Consider the following 14,996-nt stretch of genomic DNA (forward strand, 5'->3'; position numbering starts at 1 on the left):
TATGGATGTTATGCTGAGTGGGACAGAAAATCTTTGAAGGGTTTTAACTAAGAGAAGATTTTAACTAAGAATTATATATAATCTGATATAATTTAGAAGGGTCACTATGGATGCTTTGTAGAGTATGAAGTTTGGGGGATAAGAGTAGAAACTGGGAACCCTGTTAGGAGACAAGGGCAGTAGTCCAGGCAAGAAAAGATGATGATTGGAATAGGATGGGAAGTAGTGGATATAAAGAGAACTGGTTAGATTGGGATATGTTTCAGAGGATGAAGCAAAAGCACTTAGTAATGAATTGAATGTGAGATAAAGATTCTCGAGTTTTCAGCTGGATAAACTGAATTGATGATGGTACAATTTATTGAGATGGAGAGAATTGGCAGAGCATATGTTGCAGAAGGGAGATGGGGGAGGCTCAGAAATAAAAAATGATCTGTTCGGATTTGAGATGTTTCAAGTCATCAAAAACGTAGATGTATATATAAGTTTGGCATCCATGGGAGAGGTCAGGGCTGAAGACGTAAAATCCATATACAAAAACACGTATGCATGTAATATTAGTGATTTAATTTACTAGGAAGAGTAGCCTTATATCAATATTTGTTCACTTATTTATTAATCAATTCATTGATTTCTATACTTATTCCATAAATATTTGTTGCAGAACAACAAACCTATCAGGCTTTAATACAGCCGTGCCAATGGCCTCCAAAGAGAAGAATACAATCACAGAATGTGGATCATGGGAAGAAAACATTAGAACCTTAAAAAATATTTATATTTATCTAAAAACAGAGAAAACTAAGTCTTGCAAATATTCAACATACAGATTGACACTGGCATCTCACTATTAATGAGTGAAAAGTGTGAATTATGCAATGTGGGGAACAATTCAGGGATTTCTTCACTTTATTTCTCCTTAATATATTGTGATTTATTTCAGTTTATGTGGCTGGGTTAAGTAGATTTACCAGTTACATTATTATTTCATTAAACTGACCCCTTACTAAACTGAAAGTAGCTAAAAAAGATGTCTGAAAAGAAAACATGAGTTGGAGATAATAATGCAAACATAAGCAGAAAAGGTGATAGGAGAGATGACATGTCTACTTCTAGCATGAGCTGTACAGAAACTATTTTATTAGCAGGGATAACACTTTGAAATCAGAGATTTGGAAATACTTCTATTACGGGATTTTGATGCAAAAATGATGTTCGTGTGCTACCTAAGGCTGAGACAATTGTAAGGTAAGTGAGGCCTTCACCTTGGGTGCAAAATTTAAGGGGGATGCCAGAACTCCGTAATCAAGATAAATAATATCTTAATACCATATTTTAAAGATTCAAAATTAATGCAAAAATCTATTAACAAAATATCAAAATTTGAAATAAAGACAGGATCAGTACCCTAAAAAAACTTACACATGTACACTAAAACTTGCAGGCAGAATTTTTCAAGCTATTGAAAACTCTTCCAAGCAATGCATTCCAAAGAGTTCTGAACCCATTTGTTAAAAATATAAAAATGCAACATTTTCTGGCTGACATCATGGAAGATAGAAAGTTAGTAGTTGAATTTCAATAAAAACTTTTCATGATTGGTGGATGGAAGAGATAAAAATGAATACTTGCATTAGTAAGAGCAGCCAGAGATGTGCTTCTTCCATTAGGATCTACATATCTTTGTGAGTTATCTTTTTCAGCTTATGACAGCTATTAAAATGAGGTACAGAAATAACCTGAACGTTGAATCAGTTTAATAACTGCTTCACAAACTATTAAAGATTTTAAAAACCATTGAAACCTAGTCAATCATATTTCTTTCACTAAATATTTTTAGTAAGAGTAACAATTCTTTATACCATTAATATAAAAATAACTTACTTTTAATTGTTTATTTTTTTATCTTATCCTTTTTACATTTTAAAAATATTTTATGTTACATGTAGCAAGACGTGTATATAACTTACATAAGTATATAGACTTACAGAGCTTTTTTTTTTTTTCTTTTGCTAGTAGGGGCATGCAATCAAAAAAAAGTTTAGAGAGCCAAGTACGGGTAGTTGATACTGTGGGTGTTAGGAATATGGAAGGATTGTTTTATCTCAGCATGGTGTGAAATCTCACTGTACCCACGGAAGTCTTCAGGAGGGACACCCCACCGAGTCTTCATAAAGGAAGGTTTAATGAGTGAGATTTGGAAAAATAACTATTGTGTAATTCGTTTCGTATAAAACAGCACAGTGCTTACAGTCAGAGGAGATTTAAATACTCTGAAAATATTCTTAAGGAGGATGGTAAAGTTCAAACTGCAGCCCTACTCTCAGCGATCTCAGTCCCAGAATGGAACCTGTTGAAGTTCCCATAAAGGGGCCAAGAGAGTGCCGCTCTAATGGGAGGGGGGGGGCGCAGGGATGTGACACCGTTTCTCTGAGGCGAGGGCTGCCGCCTCCCCTCGCACGAGATGGCCTCGAGGTCCCTGGAGCCGGGGCCGTCCAAGTGGAGGGAGAGGGGGAAAAGAAAACGCAGTTCCTCCTGGCTGCGGCCGCGTCCGAGGGCGGACGCCGGGAGACCGCCCGTGACGCTTTCTCTTCCAGGAGAGGCCCGGGCTTTGTGAAGAGGGGATGGAGTTAAGGCGCTTTTCTAACGGGAAGGGAGGGCGGTGTTGGTTGGTGTTAGGGTCAGAGAAGGAGCTTTCGGCTCAAGTCTTTTCCTGGTGGGCAGAGTCCGAAGAGGCCAAGCAGGCATGGAGGATTCTGAGGCCTGGTCCTTTCCCTGCCGGCAGAGGGAGTCCCGAGATGGACGGTCCAGAATCCCTCCCATGAAAGGCGTTTGCAGGGCCGCTCGACCAATTTTGTACATCCCGGGGCTGAGTAAGAGCTGAGGTAATTAGACGCGAGCGACAGCTGCCTCGGCACCTTGGGCGCCTGGCGCCGGGCTACGAGCCCGACGGCCCGAATTCTCGCGAGAGCGGCCGCCGCCATTTTTCCATTGATTGCGGCGGGCTGGGGGAGGGGCCGACGACGAAGGCGACGGCGGCGGCTGCGGCGGAGCAGCCGTGGGTCGGTGTCTGCGCGCTGGTGTCTGAGGCCCAGGCTGAGGCCTCCGCGGTTGCCGGAGCGCAGGCGGTGGAGAGGATGAGTGCCGCTGCCGTTTTCTCCTGAGCTAGAGAGCCGCCACCACCCTGCCCCCTCCCCCGGCAGGGCGGAGAGGAGCGGCCGGAGTCTGAGCCATGGTGCCCGGCGAGGAGAACCAACTGGTCCCGAAAGAGGTGAGGGGCCAGCGGAGGAGGCTAGGCCCAAGGCCTGCGTCCGCTCGAGGCAGTGCAGGCCAGGGCGAGGGGTCGGCTGCTGGCCCAGCTCGAGTGCGGGCCCGGCTGTGGGGGAAGGAGGAGGTGTATGGAGGGGGCTGTACGGTGGGTGCGGCGAGCAGTTGGGAGACCCGACTGGATCTAGGGGCCGCGGGCAGCCGAGACCTCCCCTCTCGGGTTTGTCGGGTTGGACGAATAAAGGAGCGGACTGGAAGGAATCAGGTCCAGCTTTGGGGGAGAAGGCGGCCTTTTAAGTACTTATTGAGCATGTTGAGCCAAGATAATTTCAAAGAAAAAATTCTGTTAACAGTTGTTGATGGGCACGACAGGGTGACGGTGCTGCTTCTGGTTTTGACAGTGGCAGTGTGTAGCTTCCAGGGCTTGTGAAATCTACGCCCAACTTGAGATCTGTGGGAGGGCAGAGTTAACTGTTACTTTTTTGAACTCCTGTTACTTGGTAATACTGTTGGCCTGCCTAAATGAGGCCTATGGAAGATCGTTGAAAAAGTAAATGTAGCTTTCACGTAAAGGTGAGAGATAGCTAAACATTACCATGTGGAGAGCTCAACTACTTTTTGTAGTTGGGTTGTATATGCTGGTTTGGGTGACTTCTTGAATTCTTAAAAGCAAGTGATATGAGAAGCCTTGACTTCTTGGCTTCTCTTGAATAGTAGTAGAAGATTAATGGTAGTATCCAGCGCTGGCCAGTGAATTTCAATATATTAATAGTATCCCTGTTGGCTTTATAAATATCTTCAGCGTATCCAAATGTGTATTTTTAACTGTTTGATCATCAGGCTAATGCTTTGGATTTTTATTTCTCATATATCTTGAATAGAGGCAGTGTCCTGTTGAAATGAGCTGTGTAGAATCTTGATGTTTATAAGTGATATTCATTAAAAATTCTAATTATTTTAGCTTTTTTAGTTGCTTTGTAGCAATTTGTTGCTACTTAAGCAAGCTCTGACACTGCAAAAGTGATACTGGAGTTATGTATCTGTGATAAAATATTTTTCCTACATTATCAGATGGTAGTTGTTTTGCAAGGACAGTTTTTTTTTTTTTTTAAGATTTTATTTATTTATTTGACAGAGAGACAGCCAGTGAGAGGGGGAACACAAGCAGGGGGAGTGGGAGAGGAAGAAGCAGGCTCCCAGAGGATGAGCCTGACGTGGGGCTCGATCCCAGAACGCTGGGATCACGCCCTGAGCCAAAGGCAGACGCTTAACGACTGAGCCACCCAGGCGCCCCTTTTTTTTTAAACTTAGTTATCATGTGTCGGTATTTATTCATCGAGCATCACCAACTCTGTGCAAAGCAGATAAACAGATGAATTAATCAGAGTTCTTGCCTTGGGAGCTTTCAAAGCTACTAGGAGAAAGAGTGCTGGTAATATTCGTTGAGCTTCATTTAAGAGAGAGCTATTTTAGGGGCACCTGGGTGGCACAGCGGTTAAGCGTCTGCCTTCGGCTCAGGGCGTGATCCCGGCGTTATGGGATCGAGCCCCACATCAGGCTCTTCTGCTATGAGCCTGCTTCTTCCTCTCCCACTCCCCCTGCTTGTGTTCCCTCTCTCGCTGGCTGTCTCTAGCTCTGTCAAATAAATAAAATCTTAAAAAAAAAAAAAAGAGAGAGAGAGAGAGAGGTATTTTACTCCATAAGTAACTCTTACACAAGGACAGAAGAAAGATAAACATGCATTTTCTTTTAGAGCTACATACTGCTGGTTTTCCTTCTTACAAAAAGCAAAGTTAGTCCTTAATTTTTTGAGCGTCAGAAAAATACAGTATAGGTGAAACTCTGCTTTAAGAAAATGAAACATCAGATTTATTTCCCTAATAATTTGAGATCTTAAAAAAAAACATGATATGGATATGCAGCTTTGCGGGAAAATATCTGTTGTGTAAAAACCAATACTGTGATGCTGCTTTTTCCTTTTGGATTTTAAAGATTAATTGCCTCTCCTTTAAGACTAACTCCCTTACCTGAGGCTTCAAGCATATCCCAACTTTTTTTTTTCTTTTACATTTTTTTGGAACATATGCTTCCCCCTCACCCCACCCCAGTCTCTAGATTGATCTTCAGGCTGTTCTCTTTCCCTGGCTTTTCTCATGATTCCTGGAAGCATGCACAGTAGTCTCTAGTCTTAAGACTGTCACTTGAAGTTTTTGCCTTTTTTAGCTTGCTAACTAGTTCTTTCTTTTTTGATGGCCATACTCCTCTTCCTGAATTATTCTTTCTTGCTTCTCTTCCTTGGGTTTTCTGTTGCATATAATACTTAAAAAAAAAAATCCTTGAGTTTAGTAATATTTTACTTTTTTGGTCTTTTTTCCTACCTGTTTGTCTTATCTGCCTGCTAATTTAGTCAGTGCCTTTTCTGTGTCCTTAATTATCGCTTTTGCCATTCCCTGTCTTTTAAGTCAGATTAGAATCATGCAGTGCTAAAGGGAGAGTATAGTGATCATCTAGTAACTTAAACTCTTTCACTTTACAGATGAGGAAAATAGGGCCAGAGGATTGAAAGTGACTTGTTTAGGGTCACATAATGAGTAAATGACAATGTAAGGATTCGAACTCACATCCCTTCACTATTCCTTGATTATACTTTATTTTATAGTTACCTCCATATGACCTGGAGGGTCTGTAAGAGTAGTTTGTAACTCTCTAAGTACATTTACTATGTGAAAATAAATTGTAAAATTAAAATAAAAATTTGCTTCTGTTCTAATGGCTTATTAATAATCTAGAGGGTTTTGTTGTTGTTTTTTGTTTATTTAGGACCTTTGTATAGGGAACCCCTAACCCCTACTAGATTTAGATCTTGGTTAGGTGTGTGCATTCATGCATGTGTGTAGTTGTTGAATGAATAATATATTATTTTGGTCCCTGAAGCTCAAGGATGGATATATCTTAGAGGACTCCAAAGAAGGCCGCTTACTGTACTACAGGTATTGGACAATCCCGTGGGCCAAATCCAACTGGTAGCCTGTTTTTGTATGACCCATGAGTTAAGAATGACTTTCACATTTCCAGATTGTAAAAGATAAGTAGAATAATATTCTGTGACAGATGAAAATACATGAAATTCAGATTTCAGTATTCATAAAAAAGGTTTTATTAGAACACAGCCATGCCCATTTATTTATTATTGTCTGTGGCTATAGCAGAGTTGAGTAGTTGCTACAGATGCCGTATACAGGATAAATTTGAAACTACTTAGCTTTGTATTCAAGGCCTAGTACAGTTGATTCTGGCCACAACCTTCCTTTTCAGCTTATCTCTCCTCCCATGAAACATGTTTTTAATGCAGCCGAATGGGTTTCTCTTAACTTGCTTTTCATTTTCAGTTCTTTTAGTACTATCCCTCTTTCTTCTTCTCTGTTCAGAACCTTCATGTACATTTTTCCATAAGTACCCTATACCTTGTTTATTCTAAAAATCTTTTTATGACCATTTTAACCTTAGGGATTTCTCCTTCTTAGAAGACCTTTTATATGACTACAATTCATTTGGCAATTAATAAATAGTGCTTGGTGACATCTGTTATGCTCTCAAACTGTAATACGCATTTTATATATTTGTTACAAATTCCTTGGCAGCAGAAATCTTTGTGTGTTTCTCTCAGTTTTCTGTTTTTGTATACATTATAGGTCTAGGACAGTATACTTTCTGGAGCAGATATTCGGTAATATTTATTGATGTGGTTACAGGGTGTGAAGAAACTTGGAATTCTAACCAATTATCCCCTACTTGGCTGTTTTCTGCAGCACAGTTCCTTGACAAGCTGTTTTCCAACCCTTGCTTGAACACCTTCATGACTAATCTCTGATAACATCTTTGCCTTAGAAGAGATCTGTTATTTTAAGTTTTTGAGTTGAGAGAAGTCTAGACCTCTGTACCTACCATCTTTTGATAATTGCCTTGGACAACAGAGAAGTCTTAAATCATTTCCCATAGGACAGTTTTTCTTATTGTTGAAAATGGAAAAGGCAAGTAGGAAGGCCAACCCCCTCTGTTCTGTAATCTGAGGATCCTTAGTTCTTTACTCGTTTCTCAGTTGTTCTCTTTTAGGTATAATCCAGTGTTTTTAGTATTCCTCCGAAATTGTTACACGCAGCGAAGAGCAAAGGCAGTATAGTATGGTCTGTTCATTGTGGTTAACAACAACATTTGTGACACTAATATTTATTGAGTCTTCGCTGTGCATATTACTGTACTCTGCTATGTAAGGAACATTTTGAGGAAATAGCAAAAATTCATTCTTCCTTCAAGTATCTTAGAGTATAATTAAGGATAAGATACATATCTAATGGTTTTAAAATAGTACTTAAAGTGATGTCCAAAGAATGTATAAATGTAGAGAAGATGGAAAAATGGAAGAAGAGACAAAAGAGTTGTTTCATATCATGTTTCTGCCTCTTTTCCATGCAATAAACAGTTTCCATATGAAACTAATTGTGATGATAGAAATAACCAATATTTATTAAGCATTTATTGTATGTCAGATACTGTTAAATGTGCTTCGTGTATATTAACACATTTGAGCTTCACAGTGACCCCACAAGTATATAAAGACCATTGATGTTGAGAACTCCCAAAACATTAAAGCAACTTGCTTTTTTTTTTTTATCTCTCTTGTCTGGTTTTTAATAAAATCCATCAATATTTATTATGGTCCATATCAAATGAATATTCTTTTAATTTTATGTCTCTTGATTTAATTACTCAAAATGTGCTGTAGTGGTCTTTCTTGCTTTTGGTCATTCTTTAAAAATTAGCCTTTAAAAAAAAAATCGGGGTGTTGATTCTCCTTTACCAGTAAGGCTAGCATGGCAGTTATGTCAAGTAACACTCATCAGTGGTTTACAGAAATTGGAGTGTTTAATAAAAAATCATTGGTATTTAAGATACCATTGGAAATGCTGACTTAATAAAGCAAAAAAGCTGAGTGCAGTTTTATATGATTCCAAATTTGTCAGGAATGATATGGACAATTTAGGGTTATATGCATTGAAAGATTAGAAGGAATACTCTATTAACAACTGTTGTTCCTGGATATCTGGATCATTGGGCTTTATTTAGATTTTCTTTACTTATTTCAACGATGGGCATGTACATTACTTAAAAAAAGAAACTTAGATGATCTAATTGTAGTTTTTGAGGCAATTATTGGTATTGTGTCATAGTGTTGTTTTTTATGCTCATGATTTTTTTAAAAAAGATTTTATTTATTTATTTGACAGAGAGAGACAGCCAGCGAGAGAGGGAACACAAGCAGGGGGAGTGGGAGAGGGAGAAACAGGCTCACAGCAGAGGAGCCTGATGAGGGGCTCGAGTTCTGGGATGGGGCCCTGAGCTGAAGGCAGATGCTTAACGACTGAGCCACCCAGGCGCCCCTGTGCTCATGATTTTTATCTTTCCCCTCTCTCCTTGTTCTGAGTTTGCCACAGAGTAATCTGATCCAGTTGCATGGCTTCAGCATTTGATTGTAATATACCCATTTCTGTCTCCAGCCCTGACCTCTCTTCTTCTAGATTCAGATTTCCACCTGCATACCTGATATCTGTATTTGGTTGTATGCTAGGACCCACAGATTACATGTAGGTAATATCAAGCTCATATCTCTTCTCTTTCCTCATGTTCTCAACATAATTCTTTCTGTGTTCTGTGCAGTAAGTGTCGTCAGCATCTATTTATTTGCTTAAGTTAGGAGATTTTTTTTTTTGACTCCGTCGTTTTCCTTTTTCTCATATTTAAATTATGGAAAATAATCTCTTGTACCCTTACCTTTCACTTTGTAGCTCTGCCTCTTTTCCCATTCAGATGTAGCCCTGCTAAAAGGTCTCTGACTTCTAGGCTCTTCTCTTTACAAAGCCATCCTCTGTACAGTTGTCAGAGTTACTTTCTAAAACAGGTGAAGATTATGATTTCCTTACTTTAAAGTTTATAGTTTTATTACCCTCTGATTGCAAATTGAGTAATAGGTACTATTTATAAGCACTGCCTGCCATACACTGTGGTAAACCTTTTACATACGTTATCTTATTTAATTCCCTGTCACACCCCTTTAAGGCGTCTATTATTTTCATTATCTTGTAGATGAAGAAGGTAAGGCTTAAAGGGGTTGAGGACCTTGCTCAAAGTTTTAAAGCTGGTTGGTTCTAAGTCAGTGTGGTCTTAACCAGTGAAAGTACTTCATGATCTAGCTTCAGTTGATTTTTTTAAGTTTAATTTTTATCAAAGTTATACACGTACACACTTAAAAAAATTGAATAGTTTTGCAGGACTATTGACAAAACAGAAGTCCTCTGCAAATTCCCTCTTCCTTTTATTTCGGGCTTTTCAGAGATAACCACTTTCAACTCATTTCTTTGATATTTATGTCCACATCTCAAAATGGCATGTTTGTAGTGTTCTTTCTTGAGTTTTCAGTTTTAAGGCTTTATCTACTGACTTACTACAGTAGAAGATAAGGTTTACCGCTATCCCCAGCCATATGCAGACACACTTCTCAGTCCTGCTCAGTCTTCCCAGTATTGTCATATTGTAAGTAGTTTGGTTATACCAGTACTCAGAGTGTGTATCAGTTTGACTAAAAGCTGTTCATAGTTGAGTCTTGTAGTTTATTGTAATTGTTTTCCTTCCCTGTACATTTTGTTTTCCCTGTGTTAATTTTTTTTTATTTGCTTGTGTTTAGTTTTCTGTGTACTTACCATTAATTTAGCCAAGAGGTTCTCAACAGGGGGCAACCCAGTGGACATTTGGCAATTTGGGGAGGGCAGGGAGTGTGCTATTGATACTGAGTGGTGGAAGCAAGCTATGCTGCCAGACATCATCCTACACTGCACAGGACAGACTCCCACAACAAAGAATTATGTGGTCCAAAATGTCAGTAGTGGCACTGTTGAGAAGCTTTGATTTAGCCCAACTCTCAAGTGTATACATCTTCTCTTACTATTTTTTTCAGACCTACTAATTTTTTTATTTAAGTTTTCTTGAATTGCAGCTGTTGTCTTAGATTTGCCTTTACCATCATCTTAGTAGTCCCCCTCAGGTCTCTATTATATTGGGGCTCTTGGTTCTGTATCTGATGTCTTCTTCTTTCTTTGTTTTCTCATTTTGGAGGATCACTTTCAACAGCTTTCTGGATGGGATATAATTTTTTCCAGACCTCACATGTCTGAAAATGTTTCTGTCCTCTTGCTTTATAGATCATTTGGCTGGGCAGAAAATTCTTGGTCAAGAATAATTTTCTCTCACAATTTTGCTAACTTTGCTCCATTGTTTTCTTTTTTTCAGTGTTACTATTGAGACATCAGATGCCTAGAAGATTCTTTTCCACTATTTTGAAACTTTTTTTTTCCTTTGTGGAAGCTTAGAGAATCTTTTCCTTCAGAGTTCTGAAATTCCAATATTAATGTGCTTTGGTATAGGTCTTTTTTTAAATCCATTTCTTTTGAGTTCGGGTAGTCTTATTCAGAAATTCATCAGTTCTGGGGTTTCCTTAAATAATTTTTTTTTTAATTTCTTTTTTTTTTTTTTAAGATTTTATTTATTTATTTGACAGAGATAGAGACAGCCAGCGAGAGAGGGAACACAAGCATGGGGAGTGGGAGAGGAAGAAGCAGGCTCATAGTGGAGGAGCCTGATGTGGGACTCGATCCCACAACGCCGGGATCACGCCCTGAGCCGAAGGCAGATGCCCAACCGCTGTGCCACTCAGGCGCCCCCTTTTTTTTTTTTTAAATTTCTTCCTTTGGTTTTCTCTCTTCTCTCTCTTGAGTTCCTATGGTTGAGGTGTTGGGCCTAATGACTGGTTTCTCTGAATTTTTTTACCTGTTCTCATCTATTTTCCATTCCTTTCCCCCTTGCTTTCTGGGAAATTTTTCTCAACTTTTATCTTCCAATTCTTCTACTAAGGGTTTTTTTCTGCCATCATATTTATAATTTCCAAGCACTCTTTTTTCTTCTGAAAAAATTTTAAATATCCTGTTTCTGTCTTGTGGATGCAATCAATGTCTTGTCTTATCTCTCTTAGGAAATTAGTAGTAGTTTTATTCTCTACATACTCCCTCTTTCCTCCAAATTTCCTTTTTTATTTTCTTGGGCTTTGTCTTTCTTTCTTTTTTTTTTAAAATAATAATTATTTATTATATTATGTTAGTCACCATACAGTACATCCCTAGTTTTTGTGGTAAAGTTCCATGATTCATTACTTGCGTATAACACCCAGTGCACCATGCAATACGTGCCCTCCTTAATACCTATCACCGGCCTATCCCATTCTCCCACGCCCCTCCCCTCTGAAGCCCTCAGTTTGTTTCCCAGAGTCCATAGTCTCTCATGTTCATTCCCCCTTCTGTTTATACTGCTCTTCTCCTACCGATCTTCCTACTTCTTATGTTCCATAAATGAATGAAGCCATATGATAATTGTCTTTCTCTGCTTGACTTATTTTGCTTAGCATTATCTCCTCCAGTCCCATCCATGTTGCTGTAAATGTTGTGGAATCGTTCTTTCTGATGGCTGAGTAATATTCCATTGTATATATGGACCACATCTTCTTAATCCAGTCATCTGTTGAAGGGCATCTCGGCTCCTTCCACAGTTTAGCTATTGTGGACAATGCTGCTATGAACATTGGGGTGCATATGGCCCTTCTCTTCACTATGTCTGTATCTTTGGGGTAAATATCCAGTAGTGCAATTGCTGGATCATAGGGTAGCTCAATTTTTAACTTTTTAAGGGACCTCCACACTGTTTTCCAAAGTGGCTGTACCAACTTGCATTCCCACCAACAGTGTAAGAGGGATCCCCTTTCTCCACATCCTCTCCAACATTTGTTGTTTCCTGCCTTGTCAATTTTTGCCATTCTAACTGGCGTTGTCTTTCATATGAGATGCTTTCCCTGGATGTCTGGTGAACCTTTGAAGTTAACTCTTACTTAAAAGAGGTGCCTTAAAAAGCTTAGAAGCTCTACAAGTGGATGATTGTGGTTTTCTCTGTGAAGTGATAGGGCTGAATAATTTCCTTGCAGACTCCCAATGACACATCTTTTCTCTTGTGCTGTATTGATTTCCCAGAAAAGATTTCTGATCTTATGCCTGGAGAGAACAAACTTGGGAGCTGAGTAGGAAAAAGGGATTTGGGTTTCATCATTAAATATGGAAATACATTTTCATTTGTTCTCCAGTTTTCAGTACGGCATTCCTCACATTCATTTGAGCCTGGCATCCTCTTGTGCAGAGATACCCTGTTTCATGCTCTCAGAGGTCATTTAGCCTTTTGCCAGAAAGGATCAAGGAGTAGAAGAGAGGTCTGGGAGTTCTAACAAACTTCAATCTGTTCTCCTAGTTTGGACTCCACCCTTGCTCCCAGAGTGTCTGAAATTGACAGTTTCTGAGCCTTTCAGGGTTTTTTCCCCCCATTGTCCTTTAAAATTTTTTTGTGGAAGAGTTGCAAAAAGAATAGAGAATTGTCATATACCCTTCACCAAGCTTCTCCTCATGTTAACATCTTGTATAACTATAAAACACTTACCAAAGTAAGAAATTAACCATATTTTACTAGTTTTTCCACAAATGGCTTTTCCACAAATCTTTTTGTTCCAAGATCCAAATTCAGGATCCTACACTGCATTTAGTTGTCTTGTCTCCTTAGTTTCTTTTTATCTGTGACAGTCTTTACCCTTTCCTTCTCTTTCATGACCTTGACACTTTTGAACAGTTGTTTTGTATAATGGCCCTCAATTTGGGTTTGTCTGACATTTTCTCATGATTTATGACCTCTCTCATGACGTTGGGAATTAAGGAGAGGGATAGTACAGGTGTGGTATGTCCTTCTCGGTACGTCATCTGGAAGGTGTGGGGGAATGTGATGTACTGCTAGTGATGTTAACCTTGATCACTTGGGTATGGTGCTGTCTGCTAGGTTTCTCCACTATAAAGTTACTGTTTTCCTCTTTAAATTACTAAATACTTTGAGACTATGCAGATACCTTGTTTAGGCTTAAACTTCTGCCCACTAATTTTAGCATCCGTCTATGGATCTTGTCTTATTACTGGTGCATTCTAATAGTGATTTTCTATTTTCCTCATTTTTTCGGCATTTATTAATTGAAATTCTTCTGTGAGGAAGAGTTATTCCTTCTTCCCCATTTCTTTACATAATTATTTATATAAGTATAGACTTTTGGATATTTATTTTAGTCTTTGGATTATAACCCAATACTATTATTATTTATTTTGTTTTTCAGGCTGTTTCAGTCTTGGCCAGGGGAGCTCTTTCTGGTTGGCATCTGTGTGTTCATCCTTGCTTTTTGAGAACTTACTTTCTGGCACCACATTATGCTTCAGCCCATGGTTTATTTTCTCTGCCCCAACCCTGGAAGCAACCACTTCTCCAGGGAGTATAGGGAGTCTTTTGGTGTAATTGTAAATGTGATATAAACCAGGTGTCTTTGGTTTTCTTCTAAGCTAATGTAGAATTCAGCTTCTTCAGATGTAATAGTCATTACCATTTGATCTGCTTTCCAGCTTTTGAAATCATGTTTCTGGTTTCTTACGGGTTTATGCTCTTTAAAAAAATGTCTTCACTCTTGTTTCAAAGATCCCTTGGGAAACTTCAGAGCTAAATGCTTGTATTCAATCTATCCTCTTTAACCAGAAATTCCTAACTTAATGTATTTGTGTCCTGCCCCAGGCCAGTTTTGTTTTAGCCACATTTGGCTACATTAGTTGCTGTTCCCAGGTGTGTTCTATGCTTTCATGTGTCACTTCTGTGCCCTTGCCCTGAGTGAATAATATGAAGTACTTTTTTATCATCTGGTTTCTAGGGAGTTTTAAATGGGCAAACTTTGATTTTGCATGAAAACTATTATTTAAGTACTTTCTTAAGTACTTTCTTAGAATTGCCTCTTTTTTATTTTCCAGGTTTCTGATTAGTCACATAAAGTTTTTGCATCTTAGTATCAGGGTACTGTAATTTTTTTGCTGAAATTGAAGGGATTGGGTTAGTACGTTTCCAGGGTACTAAAGTACCGTGGTAGCCCAACTTGGAAAGAAAAGATTGTATTGAAAATAGGGGGCTGGGAAAAACATATCATTAAATATATATATTTAAACATCTATTGTCAATTAAGATTCCAGAAGACATCTACTTTTAAAATTGATTAATTTGTTTTTAAGGATCTCCTTCAATTTAGGCAACATGTTTAGGTATCCGATACGCAGAGGCATATTCTTTTATGAGGATTATCACACAGATTTTAAAGTGTTCTGTCCAGTTACTGTTGGCTTAAAATCTACTTTTGTACAAACATTCTCTGTTGTACAAAGTCTTTGGGGCAAAATGATTGTGATTGACAGTGATGGCAAATGATTGGCAAAACTGATGTAATCAAGGTTCTTAAAGAGCACACATTTCTCCTGAGCATGATTTGCTATAGGTATAGTGGAAGAAGGGGTGGATGTAAGTATAGTGTAAATAAACAGAGGTCTCCTTTCTGCCTTATTACGTACTTCCGTTTACTTTGTCTCTAGGCGTGGGAGCAATAATAATTTATCTGTTCTTTTGTTCAATAGAACTAAACTGAACCATGCATATATAAAGTAGCCATGGATATGAATATTTTTATTTATATAAAACTGTTGCTACAGTCACTGTTGAGAGATTACTGTTTTTGTGAA

The 14,996-nt window shown here is 38.7% G+C and overlaps 1 protein-coding gene across 4 annotated transcripts in view; it reads left to right on the forward strand.

Annotated features, from left to right (window-relative positions):
* Positions 1-2,989: 2,989 nt before the first annotated feature.
* Positions 2,990-14,996, forward strand: part of USP47 (ubiquitin specific peptidase 47) — a 109,427-nt gene continuing 97,420 nt past the window's right edge. For 3 of the 4 annotated variants that reach the window (XM_045796496.2, XM_045796497.2, XM_045796499.2), the window contains exon 1: positions 2,991-3,271. In XM_045796496.2, the coding sequence (XP_045652452.1) occupies positions 3,233-3,271 (39 nt within the window). In that variant the 5' untranslated portion in view covers positions 2,991-3,232. Of the gene's footprint in view, positions 3,272-14,996 lie in introns of all 4 variants that reach the window. The other variant, XM_087855272.1, reaches the window with a different exon arrangement.

Source organism: Ursus americanus, chromosome 24 (genome assembly GCF_024610735.1).
Source record: "Ursus americanus isolate L20-20 chromosome 24, mUrsAme1.1.p, whole genome shotgun sequence".
Taxonomy (NCBI): domain Eukaryota; kingdom Metazoa; phylum Chordata; class Mammalia; order Carnivora; family Ursidae; genus Ursus; species Ursus americanus.